Genomic DNA, 24,579 nt, shown 5'->3' with positions numbered 1-24,579 from the left:
TCAATCCACTGATCATACTTGGACGCAAAACATGACCCATGAGGTGCCCTAGTTTTTCGTTTTTAGATTGCCAAAAGGAAAATGCTCTCTTGCCCCTTTAAAAAATTATATTTCTGTTTTTTTAAAAACAAGTTGATAACAAAACCATAACATAAACAAAGTTGATAGACTAACATAAACAAATTGTGTCGTCATAAATTATGAAAATATGTTTTTAGTGTTTTCAGTCAAAATAAAAACAACAGGTAATTTTGCATTATCTGTAACAAAACGCAGCCTCTTGGTTGCTGTCATTACAACGATGTACGTCATAGCAAAGCGTTCCAAAATAAAATAGTTTTGTGCAAATTACAAATCTTTGTTTACCTTGTTTTCTAGAATTTTAAGCTTGCACGTTTCATTGAATTAGAAGCTTTTATTTTTGTTTCGACCGTAAGCATCTGAATGTCAGAAGGGATGAGGTACAAGCATTTCTTAATTTGACAATGTTTTTAGAACGGGTATTGTGATATGAATGTAAGCGATAGTCAATAAATCACGTAGTTTTGTCGTTCATTAAATGGTAAACTACTTTGTAGGAAAATAGCAAAAGACACATGTAAAATAATAAACAACTAAAGCATTCCATACTCATCACACATTATGGAGAGATTGACATGAAAACAAGAAAAAGATAAACAAAAAATTCCTCTAGCCACTTCGCTTTGATGAAATCTTTTGCTTATAAACAATTTTAAATGTTGGGAGTATTTTTGTATATAGAATCAACAAGACCTAAGGCAACGATATGTAAGGCAAAACAAAAATGAACATGAACTAAACGAAAAGTGCACCATAGTCAATAATACATAGCCTACGGTCAAACGATTCCATTGGTGTCTTGCAAAAGCACGACATCCAAGCAATTTAGCTGCAAGAAACTAAGATACATCAAAAATTGGTCTTCCTTTAATTCATAAGGAATGTGTATATTATCATGTTCTCAAGAGCATTAAACGCAACCGCACAAAATATTTGTAAAGACTTGCAAAATATAAACAACTTTTCTTTAGCTGAAATTTATAAAATTAATAATTCTTGAAATTTTTGTCGTAAAAGCAGAGAAAATACTTTAAGGTTTGTTCAAAAGCGAACGTTATGCAGTCTCAAATTTTGCAGCAGAGCGAGAAATCTCATAAAAGCTTCCCTTTCAAATCTTTTCAGTAACACACAGAATCTCTTGAGATATTAACAGGCTATTTCATCATGGTTCTCATTTTCATAAACAACACTTTGATCTGTTTCGAATATAATCATCAGACACGTTCTTGCAAATTTGTGATTGCTGTACAAGATAAAAATTTATCTATTTGTACTGACGCTTTAATTGTTTCTTGCTGAATGAAGGAAACCAAGATTAGTCAGAGACAAGTGTCAAGGGTTTAAAGTCGTCACCAACCAGCAAATGCTACTTCTAGGATCGTCTTTTTATGAAGAAACTCGACACCATTGACAGGCTGAAATGGTATGGAAATTGTTACAGTCATTGTTGAAAGTAGCTTTGTTTGCGTTCCTTATCTGCAATTGTGAGATAAATGTTCAAGATAAACTACTTACAATTAAGACATCCTCAGACGTGAGGTTGTAAACGTGACATGTGCAGTACTTCTTTTTCTTCTTATAGCTATCTCAAAAATCATTCGATAAACCTATAGTTTTGCCTAAGCCGAAAAAACTGAAATAGAAATCGAATTTGACAAGCTCATATAAACATTTTTGACTGCCAGTTAAATGTACACTTTTAATTCAATGATAGGATGGTGGTATTCGTTGTTTATACAAAATTATAAGAAAATAATGATTCACGAACGATTCAATAAAATCGAGACGTCATAGAAATAGCACTTGCGTTTTTCATTGCCTTACACCTGATGCTTTTGTACAGTCATAAAAACATATACATTATACATTTTGTGTAGTGGTAGGAAAATTTAAAACAATCTCAATTTTGTATGTTAGACATGAAATTAAGGCACAAAGAAGTCTCATTAGATGTTGGCATGAAGCATTACAAAAATGACGCAAATGATAAGATCAACCAGTAAAGTTTATAAATAGTCTCAATGAGTTAAATTTATTATTTATACAAAAACTTTCCAATAAACAACTAGTCATATACTTGAAAGTTATCGATTGTTTTTTACAAAACAGAGGTGACACATTTGGGCAATACTAACAAATGACGTAACTCTCCATACTTAGTTCAAAATTGGGCGAAAATTGCTGAGATGATCGAGCATAACCTTGAAAATGCTATACTGTATTCTAGAATTTAAATGACGAAACCGGAAAAATCACCAGATTCCTGCTCCTGTCAAGATCCATTTTTAGACTGAGCAAATTTGCCAGCGTTTGGTATGGAACGTTTGGCACACAGTCTGCCTGCAGCAATAAGTTAGGCAATGACAAATCGATTAAAACAAACACATTGAGAACAACCGAAATAAATGGTTCGTGATTTTTGCTTGTTTGAGGCATCGCACCTTGCACATTATGAGCTTGTACTGCCGTACGTCAAGCTGGCATGTCTGCATTAAGTTTTACGTCATCACAATGACTGCTTTGACCTAATTGGCAAGATAAATTACGCTTGTTGAATGTGAGGCTACTACTAACCTCTAACTTCAAATTAAGAATCAGTTAAAGTGAAATGACTTTATAAAACTTACACTAGCAGTATCCTAGACAGTAAATCGGCGTTTTTTACGTTGATTTAACGTCTGCAAACAATTAATCAATGAAAAATAAGGTTGATTTGCAGTCTGGGTATATTATTGGTGTCATAGAAATGCATTATATCAAAACATGTGTAACATTGCTGTTAAATGTTTTTATAAGAATGAAACTAATTATTATTGATGTCACAGAAATGAGTTAGCCTACATCTGAATTTATGTCTAAACCTATGTAACCTTGAAACTGCCAGTGGTTGTCATCGAAATATTGTGAAGAGCTTGATTTCATTTAATTCTAACAAGTTGTTCGATTGCCAGTTTTTTTGTGGTTTGAGTTCAGCTGCATCTTCACTTTTGTCAACGAAACAAACTCCTTAGAAATTGCCAAATGCAGGGGTCACCAACCTTTTTTGGATGCGGGCCACTTTGGCACTAAGGAGAGCTGTGGCGGGCCGCACTAATAAAATGTTAGGTAGGTTGACTCTTATGCTAGAAAAGAACGCATTTCGTACCCAGTACCTAGCGTTACATGTTGTTCATGTGTATGTTAGAATACCGCAGCAACAAAATTAATCGAACAACGCTACTGCCAGGCCAAGCTCCTTTTACAACACTTTTGACTTTTTTAACAATGCCTAATAAACGAGGCCACTTGTTTTGCGCACTTATAGCAAGGCGAGTGGTATCATCAGAATATTCATTGCCAAGCAAGAGTGGTGTTGTCACTTCGCTTCACAAAAGATATCTTGCAATTAACAATTTCAGTAAACAAGGAAATGTTTGACACATCGCAATACAGGCAACAATAGTGACCTGCAAACATATCAGCAAAAAATAGGCTTCAATAACAGGGAGTTATCCACAAAAATAACTCCAATAACACAGCCTTGGGTTCGATTCCAGGTCGGGTCATACCAAAGACTTTAAAAAGCGTACCGATTGTGTTCTTTCTTACATAACGCAGTGAAGATAAATCGGGTAATAATCTGGTGATATATTACCCTCTTCCAATCTGCCTTGAGCCAGCATGGAAGCAGTACGGCTCATAAAATCACATGGAACCCTGTCAAGTAACCCATGTTGATGCACAATCTGCTGCAAGCGGAGATAACGAATGATTATTAACAGGGAGAAAGAAACCAGGCACCATGAAACAAACGTTTGTGGAAATCACCGAAAAATCGTAATTCTATCGTAATTCATGAACAGTCTTCCGGCTTCCCTCTAAAAAAGCAATGAGTTGGTTTTTCATCCTTTTTGTGAGAGTCTATAAAACCGTCTTTCTAAGACAACTGTCACTTGCGGTGCTTATCAGCGTGGCAAGAATGTTGATTAACAACATTTTGCAGTACTTGCTTCGGCAGTACATGTACTAAAATTGGAACGATACAGAGAACATTAGCATGGTCCCTGCGCAAGGATGACACGCAAAATCGTGAAGCGTTCCATATTTCTTTAAAAAAAAAACATTTTACAGTACTAAGCTAAATATTTTCATAATACAATCAGAAAAAGTCTTTCAATTTATATATAATATTTTGCCAATTTATTATAAATTGAGTTGGCACACAGACATACTTTGCCAACAAAAACTTGCGTAAAGAGAACACTGCTCGTGAAACACAATAACGGTGAAACGCACACTAGTGTTTACATGACATTTACAAACTTAAAATAAGCAACCACATGCTCACAGAAAATCGAAAGCAGACGTTTTAATCAACCACTGGGACAGTGTGGCTGGACATCGCATTGGAATAACTTTAAGCAATCTCCACCTAGAACTATAATCTGATTGGTCGGTCGATGGAATCGTATGCAAAGCGACAATATGCTTCCCGGAAAGTATTTTTTGCCTTCGTGCTCTTTAACTCCTCAAGAAAAGTATTTTTGGTTATACTTGTACACTGATACCTTCTGCGGGCCGCAGCGATACAGCGTGGCGGGCCGCATGCGGCCCGCGGGCCGCCAGTTGGTGACCCCTGGCCAAATGTATTTGAAGCTTGTTGCAAGCGAAGCGGCTCTTCCCACCACTATTGGAAGTAGGCTAAATGGCGTCCCATGCGTGAATGGTTATGATTTCATTAGGCTAATCACGATATGCGATCAATGCACAAAATGTTGGCAATGACGTGTGCTGGCGTTTATCCAGAGCTTTATATGGAAAAAGATTCTAAAAATGAACTTTAGTATTCAAGTTCTAAAAAAGCTGCCGAGAAACCAGCGACGGAACAAGACAAGTTTTCACGATCAAAAATAGTGCAACACATTTATATGTTCTTGCCTGATAAAGTGCAGTTTGGCATTTTCAATCAGACAACCTTAATTAAATATAAATTTATCAATTTCTTTTTGATGTGCGCGCTTTGCTTTAGTTGTTTACCCATCACAAGGTCTCCGAACATCAATCAGAAATATTCTTGAAGAATTTTTAATCGGGTTTTTTGTTGTATTTTTAGCGTGGTAGCATAGGATTCCTTTGAAAAAAAAAACACATTATAAATACAGCGAGCTATAAATTTTAGGGCTTGCTATGTCATACGGCTGACGTTTTGTCGTTTCTACGTTTTTCTAGATCTATGTTATGTTTGGCATATATTGTTTTTAGTTGTGATGGTCAGAAATCTAAACAAACTGAACAACTGAAGTAGCTTACTTCTAATGACACCACAGTATCTCACTATGTGTTATGTGGACTGACCGGCTGTGGAGAAAGCTTTTCACTGAGTCTAAAAAACAAAACAATTCTGAAATATTTCAAACTATGTTTTAATACAAAAAATAAGAATATACAGAATCGAGCATTCGTTACTCAGTTTAAAGGCAGAAACGAAGTTCTCTTCACCTCATTTCTGAGATTAAAAACACTTCTTTGCATAATTCTTTATCAACATTATACACTACAATATGTAGCCTATGTACTTTCTCCCTATGCATAAAAATGCATGATTCGCATTATGCATAACTCTTAATGTTCTACTTCGGCAAGGTTGCCAATTTGTAAGTAAATAGATTAGTTGGAGCATGGCCACCTAAAGATACGGCCTGATTTGTCACATTTTGCAGAAATTTCCAGGTTTTTTAAACTTTGGGCGAACGTTTAAATAAATTTTTCTAAAAATTAGATTTTAACGCTTTCTTTATTCTTTTCCCCAGATGACACAATAGGTTTTAACATTCTCACATGTTGAAAAACAAAGAAAATTTGATTTTGTAGATTTTAGTCAGACTGTTAATTTTCAATAACAGTCTGATTTTGCGTTTTTCAACTTACTTTTTCTCGTTTGCTATTGCTTCCCCAAGGTAACAAAAAAGTTTTTTGTCATTAGGAAACCGCAAAAAGTAAAAACATCTCAAAAAATGTCAGTTAAGCACTAGCAGTAGCTGTAATCAAAATCTGCAAAATGTGACAAATCAGGCTGCATCTCCAGGTGGCCATGGTTGGAGGTAGTATGAAAGTCAAATTGATCTTTTGCATTAAATCCGTTTGAAGAAAAAAACTTAAACTTGCTTCGAAAACACTCTCAAGACGCTTCGTCATAAGCTTTGTTCTGTGACCTGGAGATCATTCTAGTGAGATTGGATGATTGCGAGAAATTTTTTGTTGCCCTATCAATAATATTCATTGACAAGGGAAGTCCTGCACAAAAAATGTGCAGAAAAGCAAACGCATTAATGGAAAAAATTTTATGATTTATGGATTGAAAAAACTTTATTTGTTTAAAAATGTTTAGAGTTAAACTGCCTGTTTAAATCTATCATTCGCAGTAGATCATATAGCGGATATAGCCTACTTTTTTCAAACCGCGATAATTGTGAAATATCAGTTTGTAGTCGCAGTATTGTTCAGTGGTTCGTAAATCGTAGACGACAAGGAAGTCGGCACTTATCAAACAAAACCTGGTCATTTTAATCATGGCTTAATGTTTGCAGACGTCGTAGAAACCAGCGACAAGTAGAATCGCTATAGGCACGCGATGCCATCAAACCAAATGTTGCTCATGATCCGCAAAAAGTGTGGTAGCACAAAATAGGTTTTAAAACTATATAGCACTCCATATGCGCATGTAGTAAAAACTCTTTGTTGAAACTGTAGCCCAGGCTACGACAAATCTTTTTCCGCCTTTGACCAGCTCGTGATATGCAATACTCTCAAAATACAGAAATTAACTATCAGTACAAAGTTTATGTTTATCATTAGAAAAGACTATTTGCAGCAATAAAGTTCAACAGGTTGTGCGACACGTGTTTAATCTCATTAGCTGGCAATTATCAATTTATATAAAATTATTTCACAATACAACGTACCCAAGCAACCACAACGGTAACCTTTCAACGATACCATCTTGCACTTTGAAAAATACTTTTTAGGATATGGAAAGAATACATTTTTATCACATACGTAACTGTGCATACCTTGCGTGCAGTAAAGCATGCGTGGCATAGCTTATGTTTAACTTGATAAAGTTCAAATATGACATAAAATGTCAAGAGAGTTTAATTAAGTAGTTGATAACTTCAATGAAATTGCTGTGTACTCGCCAACAGCAGGTAGACTACTCATTAGTTTAGTGCAACAAACGAACATGCATCAGAACACGCAGCTTTTCCATTTTGGCTTCTACTTTGACTCAATGCGTCTTTATCGATGCAATAAAATTAAATTTAATGCTTTAACTAGCATAAAACTGAAACGATCTAAGCAGAACCATTGCGATTTTCAAGGTTAGAAGCATTCTATTAACACAAAAGACGTTGTTCGTCTGTGCGACGCAATATCGAATGCCCACAGGACACCAACACAAGCCATTAAGCTAACTATGATATGTAAGTAAATTATAACAACGTGGTAGGTTTTTGTGTTATCAAAAATTTAATAATGTGATAAAAAAAGTTTCAATTTATATCGCGGTTGATAATAAACTCATACGGTCTCAAGTCGACTTGTGCTCACTTGTCATCGCCTGCTGGGAAAGCCCCTTATTATTCGTTGGTGATGTGAGTTATTCAGTTATATACATTAATGCGACAAGAAAATGTTTTAAAGGTAGAGACCGTCCTTCAAAGACGACGTCATTGTCAAACCTTTTATGTGCCGCGGACAAACGCTCAAGCACCAAGTATTCATTACACAAGCATTCGCGGTAAGAATACTTAAAGGCTTTCTTTCATCCAGTATCCAGTTTTGTTTTGTTGACTTGTAACCAAGGATTGACGTCGTTACCTCATTCCAACAACTCGACAAGTATTTTGTGTTAATATCAAACCGAATAAAATATGAAGCCCGACTGGCTGTATCAATTACGAACACGTTAATCGTTTGCGTCAAAGTGCTACGATTGTTCGAAACACAATACTCCATTTCAATGTTTTTAGTCGGTATGGCATTATTTTGATTTCCATTGGCAACAAACATCGAAGGGAATACGCTGTTTATATATTGAACAATGCATTCAAAGATATAATTAACTGTCACTCAAACAATGGCGCAAAAATGAGCCAAATGTGTTAATATTTTTATGCATTGAGTATACACAATTTTTACTTGAAGGCAAGCCATAGGCGAAAAGCGAGTTAAGCAACAATAATTAATCAGTAATCAATTAACTGCTATTTAAAATGTATTTACATATGGTGCGCATGTTGTGACGTAATGTATTTTGAAAGATCATGTGAGGGCGTCTGCCAATTTTAACGAGTAAATGTATTGATTATAGATTTTTTTTTAAATTTTACGCCATATATATGACTTATTTTTCAAAAATTTTCTCAAGCCTTTTCTTGCAAGCGTATAAATCCACAGGTTCGATGCCTCTTTGAAAAAGGTCTGTTAGAGCAAAGGGGTTTTAGAACCACTGCTAAACAGTGCTTCTTTAAACGGGCTGCAAAACTTAAACAATTTCAATAGAAGCAGAATGTTGCATAGACTTACCGTAATTTTTAAAAATTTGAAAGTTTTGTTTGATTTCAGAAATTCAAGCGCTTGAAGATTCGTGTTGTTTGAACGTTTGAACTTGTTGGAGTTTCTCAACATAAATAATTTCCTTTCCGGGGTTTGAAAAAAGACCCGAAATATATCATAACAAAACGAAACATACATCACAGCAGAAACGAAACGTAATATTTATTACTAATTCGGTCTTCAAAAAGGCTGACTGAAGATCGAGACTGATGGCGCTCGTACTGTTGCCCAACATGTCATCAGATACGAAGAAACATGAAGAACAGAAAGAATGGGACTTAGGCAAATCCCTAAATTGGACCTGACCGGCTTGCAAATCAGCGATGAAGTAAAAACTAAGCACTTCACTTGAGTATACAATGACGCAAGCGAAACTGCGAATTTGTGCAGCGTGGCAGTTATGACACTTGATTAATGCACGCCGTCTACTATTTGACATGTTAACTGCTTGTTTCCTTATTTAGCTATGTATGTCAATAAGACCATGAAAGTTATGGTGGGTTGAGTAATTCCATTTTTAGTCATAAGATTAAATCCTTTTCGGAATTAGGATGCTTTAACTCCAGATGTTCGCCATCCCTCTTACTCCGGACATTACTGCCATTTTAAATCCAATAATTCCCTTAAATGATATAACCATAGCAGTACAAATATTATGAAAGCTAGTCTTAAGCAGCTGAGTTACACCGCGTGTCAACACGCCTTGATTACGTACAGAGAACATGTAAATACGACTGAGTGTTGATGATTGTTTTGTTTTCGATAGCAACGATCTCGAAAAAGCACACGACCATTCTTTCGCACAATGAATGACTAGTTGTAAAACAAGCTACTGTTCCAACCTATGTATACTTACAACACATTCTTACAACACTTAACACTTAACCTTCTGATATTTCTTGTAGCAGTGCAACAATCGTTACTGCGTATTCAATTCTCTGTGATTGGAATGTTTCTACAAGAATATACATTAAATTTTTTATACGGTTACGCTTTGCAGCAATCAAGAACGAATTGGTTTGATTGGTTTGATTTGGTTTTGAATCTCTATTGTTGAACTGACAAAGCCTTGATAAGTTATTCCAGGTAGTTTTGCATACTTGCAAAGGCTTTTGACGTAGGGCCGGTTACCGAGATTGACAGAGTAAAGTTTCCGATTGTTGAAATGTTGTTGCCGGGGAATTATTCCATCCACTAGGTGTTGCTGAATGGAGAGCAGTCCTGAAATGCGTTGCTCAAGCGCACACCCCGAGAGCCGAACCAGCGCCGCATGATCTTGTCGGACGAGCACCACTCAATTATAAGTACCACACAACTACAAAACAAGTGATAAACTTAAAACTACCAAAAAAATTGCATTTAAAAAGCTTGTTTAATTTTATCTACAGACAAATAAGGTACGACAACAATTAAAATGAGGAGTGGGGTAACAGCATTCCAAGCTTTCCAACAACTCAACAACATTCCCTTCAAAACGTGAACATTACATGGATGGAGCATGCTAACAAATTCTCAAATTACGCAAGAGTAAAACGCTGTCTTCTCTCTTGTCAAGAAAGAAAAAAAGTTTGGGCTTTGGCCCGACCTTATATTGCCGCCAGTCGTCTTTCACATTGTCAAAGCAAGTTTGTAGCTCAATGCAGCTGGAGGCAATTGCTCAATCGGGCAATTGAAGAAGTTAATCAAAAGAGAAAATAGCTGTGTGTTCAGCAACAAGGTTTATGTTGTGAAGGCGTAGATATCAGTTTACTGCTTACTTGGAGATTTAGACTTAACACTTTGCTCCTCAAAGGGAGGCCGGATTTGGCCCCCCCCTCATATTTCCTTTAATTATTTGAAGCACAGTAACGCCATGCACTTGGTTTTTCTTGACTTTTCCTAAAATTGCCAGGCGGATCTGATGATATTAAATTTGATGCTAAAAGTTGTGTAGTTTTCTTGTAAATTCAAGATTTTGGTGAATTTTTGCTATTTCTAGCTAAATTCCAGCAAAGCGTGAAATGGATTACATTGCGATGACAAGCCATAAGCTCATAATTGCTTCGTGCATCGATATGCGCGAGCAGAGAGAAGCATTCTCTTGCTTTCTTTTGTTTGGTTTGACCTCAATAATACAAAGCGCGTTATTTCTTATGCTACAAAGAAAAGCCAGTGATCGCAAAGCTGTTAATTAGAAACAATAATAGCAAACGTTTTTTGCGTTATCAGCTCTACAAAGAAGAATAGCAATCCACGATCAAAATAGTAGACTATGGAGGCCACAAACTATTCAAAACAGTTGTTTCAAGCAGATAATATTCATTGACGAATAAAAAACGTTACAATAAGAAATCTTCTCTTGGATAAAGACACGAAAACTTGGTTTCGAAATAAACGTTCTATGGAAATGCTCTCATTGACAAAACTTGCAATTGAGGAAATGTATCACTGCAAATGCTTTTGGGAGAAGCCGGAGAAATAGCGTTTTTGCAAACAGTAATTGTGAGATACTCAAAATTATGAGATAGGCTTCATTTACACGTAGCAGCTAACTCGATGGCGTCCCTTCACTGATTTATGTCGCCTACTTGTTGTTATGTCCTGTATTTTTGTTTCACAGTGCACTGTGTTTTGTTCCAAAGAGCGCAAAATAAAGATGATAATGCTTCATCTACATTACAAAATATTTTGTAATGTAGGCCTACAAACAAAATGTACAATGTACACAATGTACATTACAAAATATTTTGTACTGTAGACGAGGCATAAAGTTAGGCGTCACATAAGACAAACAACAAATCAGCTTTCTTCATCATTGATTCAACATCTGAATACGTTGCGCCAATGTATAAGAGGCCGGCTATTGTGAAGACCCGCCATTTAGGCTATAAACGATCCGATTATACCAAAAGTGGGACAAACTAGTGGATCAAAGAATGAATAAACAATGCTGAGAAAACTAAATCTAAGTGACGAACAATACCGATGTCTTCATTTATCTTGGAAAAATGCTGCCCAAACTTATCAACAAAAAATACCGTAAATAACGGCAAGGATCCCGAAAGCAGAATTTGCTCAACTTTGGCATGAATTTAGTCAAACATCTACAGTAATAATTCCACACATACAATAACGGGCTCTCAACTGCTGTAAGATAACACGATGGTTCTGGTTCTGGGCGATTTGTGTAACAGTTTAGGGGAAGACACTACTTGAAATGATGCACCACACAAAAGATTTTCAATGAAGACTGAGTCTAAAAACCGATGTGGATTGTGCTGCACAATGACTTCAAGTTCAGGACAGACAAGGCACAAAAATATCACGATAAAAATAAAGACCTTGTGGGAGATTTTCGAGAATCATAACACGATGCAAATACCAAAAACGCATGGTTTGCATGCTGCTCTAAGCTGGCCGGCAACCACAAAGGTAGACAATACAGGCAGTTTATAATTCGATAACAGCGCAATAAACATTATAAATACGTAAACCGACAATTTTCTTTTACAAACGTTTTACGTCTAATAGTAAATTTTCCCTCAACAATTTTTTGTGAAGCACTTGCAAACCACGGTTTTATAAAATAATTCATCATTATTATTTTTTACTTCTCGGATATTGTAAAACGTCATCAGCAAAATCACAAAAAAAATTTCATTACTTCAATGTAGTAGGCCTAAGAATTTCTTATAGAATTGTAGCCACGTTGTTTCAACAAAGAAGCCATTTTTTAGCAATATAGAGTTATAGAAAATAATTTGCAATCATGCAAATGGTTGGAAAGAATCTAGGAAGTCTTCTCACAATCTGGCACAAAATGATTATGTTTATTGTATCTCTGTAAAATGTTTTACGACAAACTTTGAAGCTTCGTTATAATCATTTTTATCTTTGAAGTCAAAAGTTATTTTTTTTTTTTTGGCCAGAAACATAATCACTGCCTTGCTGATGTTGTCGATATTACGCGTATTTTTAGTGCTTCAAACATTAAGGACCCAGTCAGCAATCCAGTCCTTTTACATTGATTCAACATTTGTAAACGTTAAATTTATGTAGATTTGCTGACTGTGGGTTATTTCACATTTCCTTTGTTTACGCACGTTCCTCAATTCGCTGTTGCATTATTTCGACGCTGGCGGCAATTCGCTGTTGCATTATTTCGAATTGATTGACACAATCTTCAATAAAAAGTGAGCTTCGAACTTAGCTTTGTTGATATAAATGCTGTATTTTTTGTGGATGTAATTTATGAGTCATGTTTATAAACACCCGTAAGCGAAATGACTTATGATGTGGCCTGCATGATATTTGTGATGCGACTTGACACAAATCCACAATTTCAAAAGCACCTAATTTGAACTTAGAAATTTCAGATAATTTCAACAACTTGTTCAACTGTCTTCTCTCTACTAAAAATATTCATACTACAAACTCAATTGTAGACCTAAATACACAAACGAAGATGTAAACAGCTATTCAAGCAGGCTAAGGTGTTACTTATGAGAAATTTGGTTCCATAAAACTAGAAGCTAGCCATGAGTTTGGGAATGCATTAGTTTAGGATAAAAATGTAAGACAACAAACGCAGTTTTGTTTTTTTTTCAAATTCGTGTAACAATGTTACTTTGATTGTAACTATTTTAGAATCAGTGAGTAGCTTACAATAAGATTTGCTCGCAAGTCGTAAATTCTAATCAATGCAATGATTCGGCACACCGCACACACACTTCGTGCGTTCGATCGAGCTCTTTGTTATTCAGAAGTTTGCATGAAATCGGATTAGCACGGTAATTAAATAGCGGCAAGTTAAATCAAAATTGTCGTTTTTGGGTACCTTTGCAAAAATTGAAATATCAAGTTTAACATATAAAATTTTAAAATAATGACTTTTCAAACTTATATACAAATGATTTGCTTTCACACCAGTGCAACTTCTGTTCAAATAGCATCAGCGGATAACACGTAACAGCTGATTGAATTTGATCCAAAAACGGCCCCCCCTTGAGCAGTTAACTTCCAAAAAAACGTTGAAAAGCAAAGGGTTAAGACTAAAATTGTAATAACTAAAATGCGAATTCCTTTTCTTTCAGATTTTTTAGCATATCAAATTAAGCTTTTCATACATCTGTTACAATGAACGTGTGTAGAGCAGCGACGCATATGGGATCTACCTTGGAAGTGTGTTCACAACAAAGACAAGGAGATATAAATAAGAAGTTCCTCGTTCCGAAAGAACATCACATCGAAAAAGACAGCGGAGTTCAAGAATTGTATGATCCCGTCAGCGAAAATTTCTCTGTATCTCGCAGAGGTTCGGCTTGCTCTTCCGGCTGTCCGTCGATGCCCACCACGAGCCCGAACAGCACTGTGTCGTCAGCATATTGTTCCGCAGCGTCGTCATGTTACGACAGCGAGGCTAGAAGTCGTAGGAAATCAGACGTAACCGCACAGCCACATTTGTATTCCGCGAAAAACTTTTTTCGTGTACCCTACCACACAGAACTTAGTGCAATTCCTTTTCCCTCGGCTACAGTAGATTGTAAAACCAATGCAACTTCATCCCCCTGTGCACCTCCCACACGCCGACGAAGCCATGTTGTTTTACCTACCTCGGCCAAATCCGATCGCCTTTCCACACATGAAGACGCTCGCAAATTGCGAGACTCGGTCAACGACAGAACTTTCGAAAAAAAAAGATTACTTGGAAAGGTTAGTTAAATGATTGTAATTTTTGTAGCAGCTTAACAAACTTGTCCAAACTCGGTAATTTTTAGCAATTATTTGAGTCTGTGATTCTTTTATTTTCGTTCATTATTTTTCTTGTAAACTTTAGCCGGAAAACTGCAGAGTGAATATTTATTTTACTGCATCAAGTTTATTGTTTTTGCTTTTCTCCGCTTAGATTATATCTACCTTTGAAATTCTTTTCCCTTAAAGAGTAAAACGTTTGCTGATTAGGCCAGGCTTTTCAAAACTTTTAATGCGATTACAAGTGTTTGAAAATAAGCAAAACTCTAATAATAATAAAGACCAATTCTGCGGTGAGCAAAATAACGTCAATGGAATTTAAACAGCAATTACCCAATTTCGTTTCTTCCTAGGAATTTTATTAATTAAGCGCAATGTCGATTTGCAGGGCGGTTTTGCCAAAGTATACGAAGTTGTTCAACTGGAACAAGATAGAGAAAACCGAAATCCTCCTCCAATTTCTTGCGCGTCAAAGGTTATTGACAAATCCAGGATATCTCGCCCACAACAGCGTGAAAAAGTGGACATTGAAATTGAACTCATGTCCGACGCCCGTGGGCATCCCAATGTCGTCAGCTACATCGATAATTTTGAAGATGAAAACTGTGTTTGCATTTTGATGGAACTGTGCAATAAGAAGGTACAATAATATGTAGCAATAATATTTATTGTAAGCTATTAAGTACTAGTTTGGTTTCTTGCTTTTAGTTGAATATACTTTGCAACAATAATTTTAGGCATCATTAGTTTAATCTTAGCCAAGATGTTATAATAAGCAATACATATCCAACAAACTATTTTGCGTATATTTACAGAGCCTTGCTCAATATCTTCGACGGAAACAGTATTTGAGCGAACCGGAAGTTTGTGACATCATGCATCAAATTGTTTCCGGTCTCTCACATCTTCATGGCAAAGGCATCATTCACAGAGATTTAAAATTGGGAAATATTCTTCTCTCCGATAACATGCAAGTGAAGATTGGAGACTTTGGTCTCGCAACTCGTGTCGAATGGGGAAGAAAAAAGTAAGTTTAGTAAAATTTTTACTGAAATCAATATTTGTAAAAGCCGTGGCATGCGATTATTATTTATCACATTCTTTTTACTCACAGAACCATTTGCGGGACACCTAATTTCATCGCTCCAGAGGTTCTGCAACGCCAAGGCCACGGACCAGAATCTGATATTTGGGCGTTGGGCTGCTTGCTTTACACCCTTGTAGTTGGAAAACCTCCTTTTGAAACCGCTTGTTTGAAGGTAAGATCGAGATAAATTAAGTAAGTTACTGCTAAAAGATGGGTATTTTCTAACCCCATTTAACCCATGATATGAAAACCCCTCAGTATTGTGTTGGCATAGTCGTTCCGAAAGCACTTCCATTAACATATGATAATAATCCGTGTCACGTTGCTTTGCAGTTTGTAACAATTATTTTAATTCATTAACCGCAATATATTCGTTTGAAAAACATTTTCGAATTTCTGACGAATTTAAAAACTAGTTTTTCTCGTTAACTTTGCACTTGGAAAGAAATTGCGGTTGAACAACGCATGTGATAGATTGTTTCAAACAGGCATTCGAGCGTCCACAACCGCATCTTTGCTTGTATGTTAACATTCGTTTATCTTTTTAGCACCCTATCGTGCCAAAGCCACGTATTTTCACCGCTGTCTAGTCATTGCTATTAATTTGTCTTTTCAGTTGGAAACCCCAAAATGCCGATTTGACTCTGTCATTTACACCTGTAGTCTGTCGGTTTATTGCGGGATTGTTAGTAATTTCTGAACACTTTAGTCAGATCAAATTATTTGTCAAAACAAATGAATATCTCGTTTGCCTTTAATTTACTTTCAGACTTTTTAAGCATCATTTTTAATTGGAGATTTGTGTTATTTACAGGAAACCTACCGATGTATTTTGAAAAACAGTTACCGCATCCCGAGTACGGTGTCACCCGAAGTTGCTGATCTTGTGCGATTGATGTTAAGACATAAACCAAAATCTCGACCAACCATGTCAGAAATTTCATCTCATGCCTTTTTCAAGAAGGTGAGAAATATTCCTTTTTATAATCGAATTAGAAAAATCTTTAATTAAAGAATGAATTCAATTCAAATGTTTCTGATAGTTTTTTTTATTAATGTTTTCTATTTTCTTATCAGCATTCGGATTACTTGCTTTCCGTACGACGTCCCATGCCATTAGTTACAACACCTACAACTTCACAACCTTCCATTATCAACAAGAATGACTGTGCAGTAAACGTTGATGTCTCTTCCACTTCCTTGCCATCAGAAGAAAAATCTCTCTCCACAGTCCGATCCAGGATTGAGAATATATCGTCAGAAAAGTGTGGAATTCCTGCTGACAAAGTCTGTGCATCTTGTAACAAGTCAAAGGATGTACGCGGATCAGTCAAGATCCTCACCAGCTGTTTGCAGAAAAAGTTGAGCAAAGTAGCCTCTCCTGGAAAATGCGTGCGGGCGGCTGCAGCAAGCCTTCGTGAGGGAAGAAGAGCTTCAAATGTTTCCAAACCGGATTTAACGCTATTGAAAGGTCAGTATTTTGCACTCGACTCATAGAAATTTAACTTTGTGTCTAATTATTATTTTTTGATTGAAAATTCATGTTCTTGCTAAATACCGTGTCAGATAAGCAACTTACGTTAAATCGCTGATGCTATCGGAACCATTACTTGCTCGGAGTGTTTATGTCTAACATCAAAATACTCTATTTATAACAGAAAATGCTCTTCCGACAACCGATTCAAATCGGGGTACGAAATCGTCTTCTTCTGCTACGGCTTCTAACTGCAAAACCTGGATTAGCAAGTGGATTGATTACTCGAACCGTTACGGCTTCGGTTATCAGCTGTCAAGTGGGCGGATATGCGTTTTGTTCAACGACGGAAAACACATCTCAATGCTGCCAGGCGGAAAGTAAGTTTTTAAACCGCTTTTAACTCCTGTTTTCTGTTTGTTGTAAAACATGTCATGTGTCATGAATGCAGTGTGTTACGGACATGCCATTTATTTACTTTTTTTTCTAGAAACATGGAATACGCTTCAAACGAAAGTTCTAAAGCTATTCGCTTTTCCGTGGATGCAGTTCCTCCTTGCCTTGTCCAGTACAGCGCCATTTTGAAAAACTTCTCAAGCTACATGGACGACAACTTGGGTCAATCTGCTCTTGCTTCCTCACTTGAAAAGGTAAATTAAGTCACAAATTTTTGTTGTGCTTATTAAGTGGTTTTATAACGAGAAGATGTAGTCAGGACTGATTTGTCGACAGTGAATAATTTTTATTTTTTTATCAGGAAAGCGACAGTACTCGTTTGCTAACGTGGAGCCGCACTGACGACTTCGTGGCCATGTACCTGAACGATGGAACTCTGCAAGTAAATTTCTGCCGGGATCACGTCAAAATCAACATCAGCAATTTGCACAAGCATTCAACGATGCGCATTACCGTTTCGGACGCGGTAAGCATACCTTTAACTCTTCAGTACGCTGGTCAATAACGTGTGATTGTTTTGGTTGCGGAGCTCGGTTTAGTTGCTAATGTGGTGAACAATATTGTGGCATTGTTATTATGTTGACATATTTTTTTCAGACATCAAACTGCACAACTTACAAAAGAGACGAGTTCATTGCAAAAGCGGAATCTGCCATAGCCGAACGCCTGTTCACCATACATCGTCAATTTCACTCCTTTTTCGCTGATGTAGACTGCGCGTCTCACCCATTTTGCAAGTTGTGTTCAGAACTCGGTTGTCCATAAATCTTTTAGCAACATCTTTTTGTTAACTTGTTGGCTGATTCAAAATCTGTGCAATTTTTTTGTGTTTTAGTGTTGTTCTGATGTGACGTTCGCGAACATTTGTACTGACGATTGGTGCAGTAAATTACATTTCTACAAAACAGAGAGTTTCGCTAATTTTAGTTATTATTCAACACTGCCAACACCTCTTTAGAACATCATTAGCGTTTCTGTTATATCTGTTATTGAAATCAAGGCCATGCTGTTATCTCGAAGATCTTGCCTGAATTTTTTGTGTTGCGGAGCCACTTGATTAATCCTATAGTTACCACAATTGATCCTTTTTGCGTTAATCTAAGGTTTGCAGACTTGAAACAATGCAAAAAAGATTAATTTTGGTGGCTGTTCTACAGTCTTGCGCTTTTCAGTGTCCACATCATTCAACTTATTTCGCCTTGAACATGAGATTTGGTGGTTGTGTTCACCTATTTATTTTAATTTATGCGTTAGGTGGACAAAGGCAAAAGAGCACGAAAAAATGTTACTCTTGATCCTTGTCATAATTATGTTTTTATTTATTTTTTATTTTTATTTATTGAGTACATTGTTCAAAAGGTCTTTTTTTGCTTTATTTATTGCGTCCGATGTCTTGCTTAATAAAAACAAAACAGCACTTGCTTGTTGCAGTCCTTCTGACGTGATAAAGTGGGCCGAATTAGGTGAAAGTCGAAATTAAATCTTCTAAAATTTAAAGTCCAACAAAGCATCGCAACCAGCACGCTTGAGACAATACGAAAAATAAATTCATTTAACAAATAAACCATATATCGCATTGAGATCAAAGTCAGTTACGATAGCAGGGCAGGACCTACTGCTTAGCTAAAAAAGTGAAAGCTTAGTGTCATCAGTAAAAAGGCCTCGTGTGGTTGCCAGGTGTCAATTTTAATCGTGATATAAAAATTTTCATAATTTGGCTACTAAAAGTTTTCGCTTCGATAAATCACAGATTTTTGAAGTAATTGTCTGGCGTGAAGGTAAGCCCCATACTTGAATCCAAGATCCGGGGGATGAGAAGATAAGGCTCTCATTGTAATAAGCCTTCGGCACTAACAAGAGTAAGGTGGCCAGTTCCTTTCTCTCGGCCGCCTTTTTTTTAGCAATTATGTCCACTCAATTTATTTCACCCTGGGTAGAGGTAAGCGGCGTTTTTCAACAACCAGCTTAAGCCGGGAATCAAACCAGGATTGCATAATAAAATTGAAAAAACGTATTTGCACCTTACCAAAGTTTGGCGGTCCGATAACCGGATCAGCTTCATTTCAATAATTAGTGACAGAGAGTATTAGAAATCTGAATGAGCTATAACCAACAATATGCTCACGCCGCGACCAGATCTTTTTGCAACGTCACTGTAAAATTAGTCCCCCACTCCAACAAAATTAAATTTAGCACATTCATTTTATTAAAAGTCGGCAGCAGTGGCCGAGTGGTTAGCGCGTTGGGCTCGCAGACGAGAGCCTGCATGTTCGACTCCAGCCACCCGCACTTGCTATTGTTTCTCTGGGCAAGAAACTTTACGATAATTGCCTCTACCCAGTGATCGATTTCGAGTAATGGGTAGTACCAAATTTAAGTCATAAGTAGAGTAGACAACCTGAAACAGACATTGCAGTCGGCTGCAGCGTGGGTCAGGTATACGTCGGAAGGCGTACACCGATGCATAGCGCTCAAGTCCGCTTTCTCGCAATGCAGGATAAAGATAATAATAATAATAATAAAACATAAAACAGGAAAAAAATACGACTAAATTATTAATTTGTTTTTACTTCTTTCAGCTGGAATTTGAAAATTGTTCAAAGTGGTGTTGGCTGTATAACAGTGGTTCTCAACCGGGGGTCCGCGAACCGGTTTCAGGGGGTCTGGGAGAGTTACCGAGTTTGCATCATGATTGGTAAACTACAAAATTTAAAATTGGTTATGGTTTATTGTGTATTACAGTGATTCTCAAACTGTACGTTGCAACGCAGTAGTGCGTTGTTTGAACTTTTAAAGGACATCGCACAAAGATTTTGGTTTTTAAACTAAAAAAAAAATCATATAAATGAGTTAAATCTTTTAATAGAGCTATATATGTTAACTATGTTCAACTTAATTTTTTTGAGGCAGCAGATTGTTTATCAATGCTTAACTTAGAAATTCAAACGTTAGTCAGCAGTTTATCAACAGTGACAGTTTTGCCACGACTGTAATTAAGTTAAAACGAAATATTGAATACAAATAAAAGGGAGAAATGCTTTATATTGGTCACAAAAATTATATTAATTTTTGATAAAATTTATAGAAAAACATTAAATCAGCATAATAGATTACTGATTTTTGATCCTGTCTGCCAATTAATAGCTCAAAAGTCATAACCTAACTTCGTTAATGTCATCAATCGTCATAAGTGCGTCGCGAGTTTAGCAAATTCTTCTTAGTGTGTCGCTGCAAACTTATAAAACATCGAATTTCCTTTAGAATACAGGAGACGCGATATACCAAAATTTCAGATAAAACTTTTTTTAGGGGTTCGCGATCGTTCAAAGGCACCAAAAGGAGTCCGCCAAGACAAAAATGTTGAGAATCACTGCTATATAGGCTAACATCAATAAGCGATGTGTGATAAATTTAGATCAATGTTTTGAGCATAGCGGTTTCAAGGTGCGCATCAAATTGTTTGCGCATACGCGTCATAACGAGTAAACTCGAGGCTTTTCACAATACTCTCATTTAAAAAAAAAAGATTTAAAAAAGAAACGATGTCAATATGTTCCACACCTTAGAAAATATTGTACTCCATACCCATACACAAGATTTAAAACGAGCTATAGATACATGTCTTTTGCATCATTGTAGACTTGACCATAGTACTGAAGTAGGTAGGCCAGTTTCTTTCTTCAGCGCCTCTGTGTTTAGTTAGCCGCACTGCTTCCAGCCGCACCACGAGGAGGTGCACAGATGACGTGGTGCCAAGAACGGTCACCCAACAGATCGATCAAACTGGAACATCATTGTACATCGAGGGCTGTATCAACCATGATACCTACAGAAAGAGAGATAGATACATGACAAGTTAAAACTATGAAACCCAACTTCAACAACAATTTTATCTTGATTTAATGATGATGTTCGAAAAGAAAATACACAAAATAATATTTTGAATTTTCTAATGACAAGCCCCCAAAGCACCCATTACTGCAATAGTCGGAACTTTAGCACAAACTTGCTACATCTCCGATTCCTTTTAACAGTGCAAGTGAATATAGCCTATACTCTGCACATCAGTTTGAAAAACATCTATAACGAAAGCGTTTTTGTATCAACAGACAAAATGGGTCGACGACCAGTTCGTTGTTATCGTTACTGCGAAAATAAGCCTTATCCCAAATCGCGGTTTTGTCGTGGTGTTCCTGATCCAAAAATCAGAACTTTTGATCTTGGTCGTAAAAAGGCTAGGCTACTCTTCAACATTTCCCACTATGCATTTTCATGATGTCAGACAAACTTGAATAATTGAGCTCAGAGGCTCTTGAAGCTGTAAGAATCTGTGCCAACAAATACATGGTGAAGTACTGTGGAAAAGATTCCTTTCATCTTCGTGTCAGAGTTCATCTTTATCACATCATCAGAATCAACAAGATGTTGTCGTGTGCTGGGACCGATAGGCTCCAAACTGGGCTGCGTGAGGCGTATGGAAAGCCGCAAGGTTTGGTCGCTCGCGTAAAGATTGGTCAGCCTATTATGTCCATGTGGTGCAAAGACAGCCTCACGCTATCGAAGCCATGAGGCGCACCAAGTTCAAGTTTCTTGGCTGGCAAAAGATTTTCTTGGCTGACTCAAAAATGGGATTCACCAAATGGAACCGTGAAGATTACGAAGCTATGTTGACAGGTGGCATCCTCATTCCCGATGGCGTCACTTGTCAGTACAAACCCAACAAAGGACCTTTGTTCGCGTGAAGGAGCCGAATGATGACTGCTTAAGCATAAACAAAATTGTGAATTTATTACAATAAAAAATACGTTTTCTGAAAAAGAAAATGTAATTTAACAAAACTGTAATGCTCATTGTCCCCAAGGAAGTTCAGAAACTTTATCTCTTTGATCGTGGAATGATTTCAATAAGAAACGAAACAAAGATTGAAGCATCAAATGTTACAAATTCCTCATAAATCGGAATTTCCCGAATCATTATGTCTGGAACAGTTTGATATCGCGATATCTAGATTAAAGAAAGAAAAATTACCATCCTTGCAGCTGTCCACAATTTGCAAAATCAAAAGTTTCCATAACTTATTTCCTTCAAATCTTTAGCCGGTTATAGCCACCTGCAATAATTTAGAAAAAGCCTATCAGCATTGCGCTATTGACCAATCATTGCTATATTCTATCTTTTTTGTTCTGTTTTTAGGTGTTTTGAAAAAGAAGTAAAGAATAATTAATCAGCGGCGTATGCAAAGGGAGAGAGAGCATTGGGCTTTGAACCCTCCTCTTCAAAATATTTCATGGACGACTAAACTTTAAACAAATGACTTGTCTAGTTTTTGAGTAAGTTAGAAACAGTCGAAAAAGACTGCAAAGTATTACCAGAAATATATAACAAGCTAAAATGGTAGCCCAATATACCCCTAACTCTTCCATGCCAAGCTTACGTCAATTTATTTAAAAAAAACATTTTCCAAATATCCCCTCAAGAAACTCTTGCATATACGCAACTGTAATTGAACCAATTGCTTATAAAATCCAACACGTAATGTTTTGCTTTGGCTTTTAAAATTATAATTTTCATAAACAAAATAACACAATTTTTTCAATCTCAATCTTTCCTCGTTCACATTGCTTGGAAAAATTCATAAGAATCTGGATCGTCTTAATGGTTATTTGCGCTTTTCAAAATTTGTCTAACTTGATGCATTGTTTTAGCTTGTAGCCTAGTGATAGTTTTGTATATCTCATTCACAACAATATTTAACTTAATTGTAGACAAAGAACGTACCGTATTTTGAAATTCCATCACTTTACTGCTATTTAAAACAAGAAATTAGGAAAACCTCGTATTAAACTCACTGAGCAACATTTAAAATTTAAATCTATTTGCACCAGAATCCAGAAATAAGCACTTACTGCAGACTATTCCTAATATTTATACTTTTTTTCTTTGACGTTTTAACGTTTGCGATTTGTTGAAGCATGCTTGTGGTTTGTAAAAAGAAGCGAATAGCCTTGAAATATTGCATGCGAAGCGCTTACAGGATGCGCGAAATAGCTGACTCAGCAACATATGATCAACGTCTGTTTTCAAACAACTTTAGGGGAAACACCGCCGGTTTAATTGCTCACAAATTATTTGATTCAAGCGACATTTAAACTACATGCCTGTGTTACGTGTCAAATTGCAGTGATTTGAAGATGTTTGGCAAAGAGAATAAGCTATTTAAATGTGGTAGCGTGCGAAATCTGAAAATAGGTTTTATGCCGTGCTTACATATCTAAAAAAGTTGAAAGTTTAATTCTTTCCCGGTGCCAATTTAAAAATAAACCGCTACGCCATGCCACCGCATAATAATTATACAACTTGTTTAAACTTGTTCCACATGCCCGCAACTGCACATCACACACATGATGATATTTCAGTAGAACTTCCAACATCGATGATATGTTTGAGCAGAGGCGTAGCAACCGCCCTCCGTACCCTCCGATCGGAAGGGCCCCGCAAGGAATGAGGGCCCCTCCACCAAAGTTTTTGGAAGACCATTGAAATACAGGATATAACTACGTGGTCACAAATGCACGCGAAATAGCAGAGCTTATTGGTATTGAGCAGGTGTTTTCAAAAAACACGGTGCGATGTAGGAAGAGAATGTTTGGTTACGAATGTGCTGATGATTCGGGTCGTCTTTTTGTTGAAGAAAAATTCAAATCGCAATTTTTTCTTGTTCTTACTGATCAGGCCATACCTTCTGTTTCTTCGCGCTTTGACCAACTCGTGGAGTGGTATAGCCTAAGTTGTTTGGATTTCTGTACAACGCTAGCAGCCTGAGGAAGTGTCTCAGAGAAAATAGTTGGGTTGGTTAGGTTTGAATCTTTATCCTTGGACTGACAAAGCCAATAAAGCCTTGATTGGTTATTCCTGGTAGTTTCGCATACTTGTAGAGGCTCTTGACGCAGGGCCGGTTATCGAGATTGGCAGAGTGAAGTTTTCTGATTGTTGTTGAAGTGTTGTTGCCTGGAAATTTTTCCATTCACTAGGAGCCGCTCAATGGAGAGGAGTCCTGAATTGCGTTGCTCAAGCGCACACCCCGAGAGTCAAACTTGCGCCGCGTGATCTTGAGCCGGCGCGTAATCACTGAGCTAAAATGGCGGACAATGGAACT

The 24,579-nt window shown here is 36.8% G+C and overlaps 1 protein-coding gene, 1 non-coding gene and 1 pseudogene across 2 annotated transcripts; all 3 read left to right on the top strand.

Annotated features, from left to right (window-relative positions):
* The first annotated feature begins 4,062 nt into the window (after positions 1-4,062).
* LOC145779163 (U6 spliceosomal RNA) lies at positions 4,063-4,169 on the top strand. The gene has a single exon (XR_014290515.1). It is a non-coding gene; the product is annotated as a U6 spliceosomal RNA (small nuclear RNA).
* Positions 4,170-13,768: 9,599 nt separating this feature from the next.
* On the top strand, positions 13,769-18,844 carry LOC145778655 (serine/threonine-protein kinase PLK3-like). The gene is made up of 10 exons (XM_082590191.1): positions 13,769-14,367; positions 14,795-15,046; positions 15,222-15,433; positions 15,521-15,665; positions 16,308-16,457; positions 16,571-16,964; positions 17,152-17,347; positions 17,458-17,617; positions 17,725-17,889; positions 18,021-18,844. Exons 1-10 carry the CDS (start codon positions 13,792-13,794, stop codon positions 18,186-18,188), a joined length of 2,418 nt encoding a protein of 805 aa, XP_082446317.1. The 5' UTR covers positions 13,769-13,791; the 3' UTR covers positions 18,189-18,844.
* Positions 18,845-21,537: 2,693 nt separating this feature from the next.
* LOC145778958 (large ribosomal subunit protein uL16-like) lies at positions 21,538-22,165 on the top strand (annotated as a pseudogene).
* Positions 22,166-24,579: the final 2,414 nt, after the last annotated feature.

The sequence above is a fragment of the Aplidium turbinatum genome, chromosome 10 (genome assembly GCF_918807975.1).
Source record: "Aplidium turbinatum chromosome 10, kaAplTurb1.1, whole genome shotgun sequence".
In the NCBI taxonomy this organism is placed as follows: domain Eukaryota; kingdom Metazoa; phylum Chordata; class Ascidiacea; order Aplousobranchia; family Polyclinidae; genus Aplidium; species Aplidium turbinatum.
This window is presented reverse-complemented; position numbering and strand designations above follow the sequence as displayed.

Coding starts and splice junctions, on each gene's coding strand:
- LOC145778655 (XM_082590191.1), top strand. CDS start 13,792: ATGAACGTGTGTAGAGCAGCGACGCATATGGGATCTACCTTGGAAGTG. Junction 15,047..15,221: donor TGGAACTGTGCAATAAGAAG/GTACAATAATAT, acceptor GTATATTTACAG/AGCCTTGCTCAATATCTTCG. Junction 16,458..16,570: donor CTCATGCCTTTTTCAAGAAG/GTGAGAAATATT, acceptor TTTTCTTATCAG/CATTCGGATTACTTGCTTTC.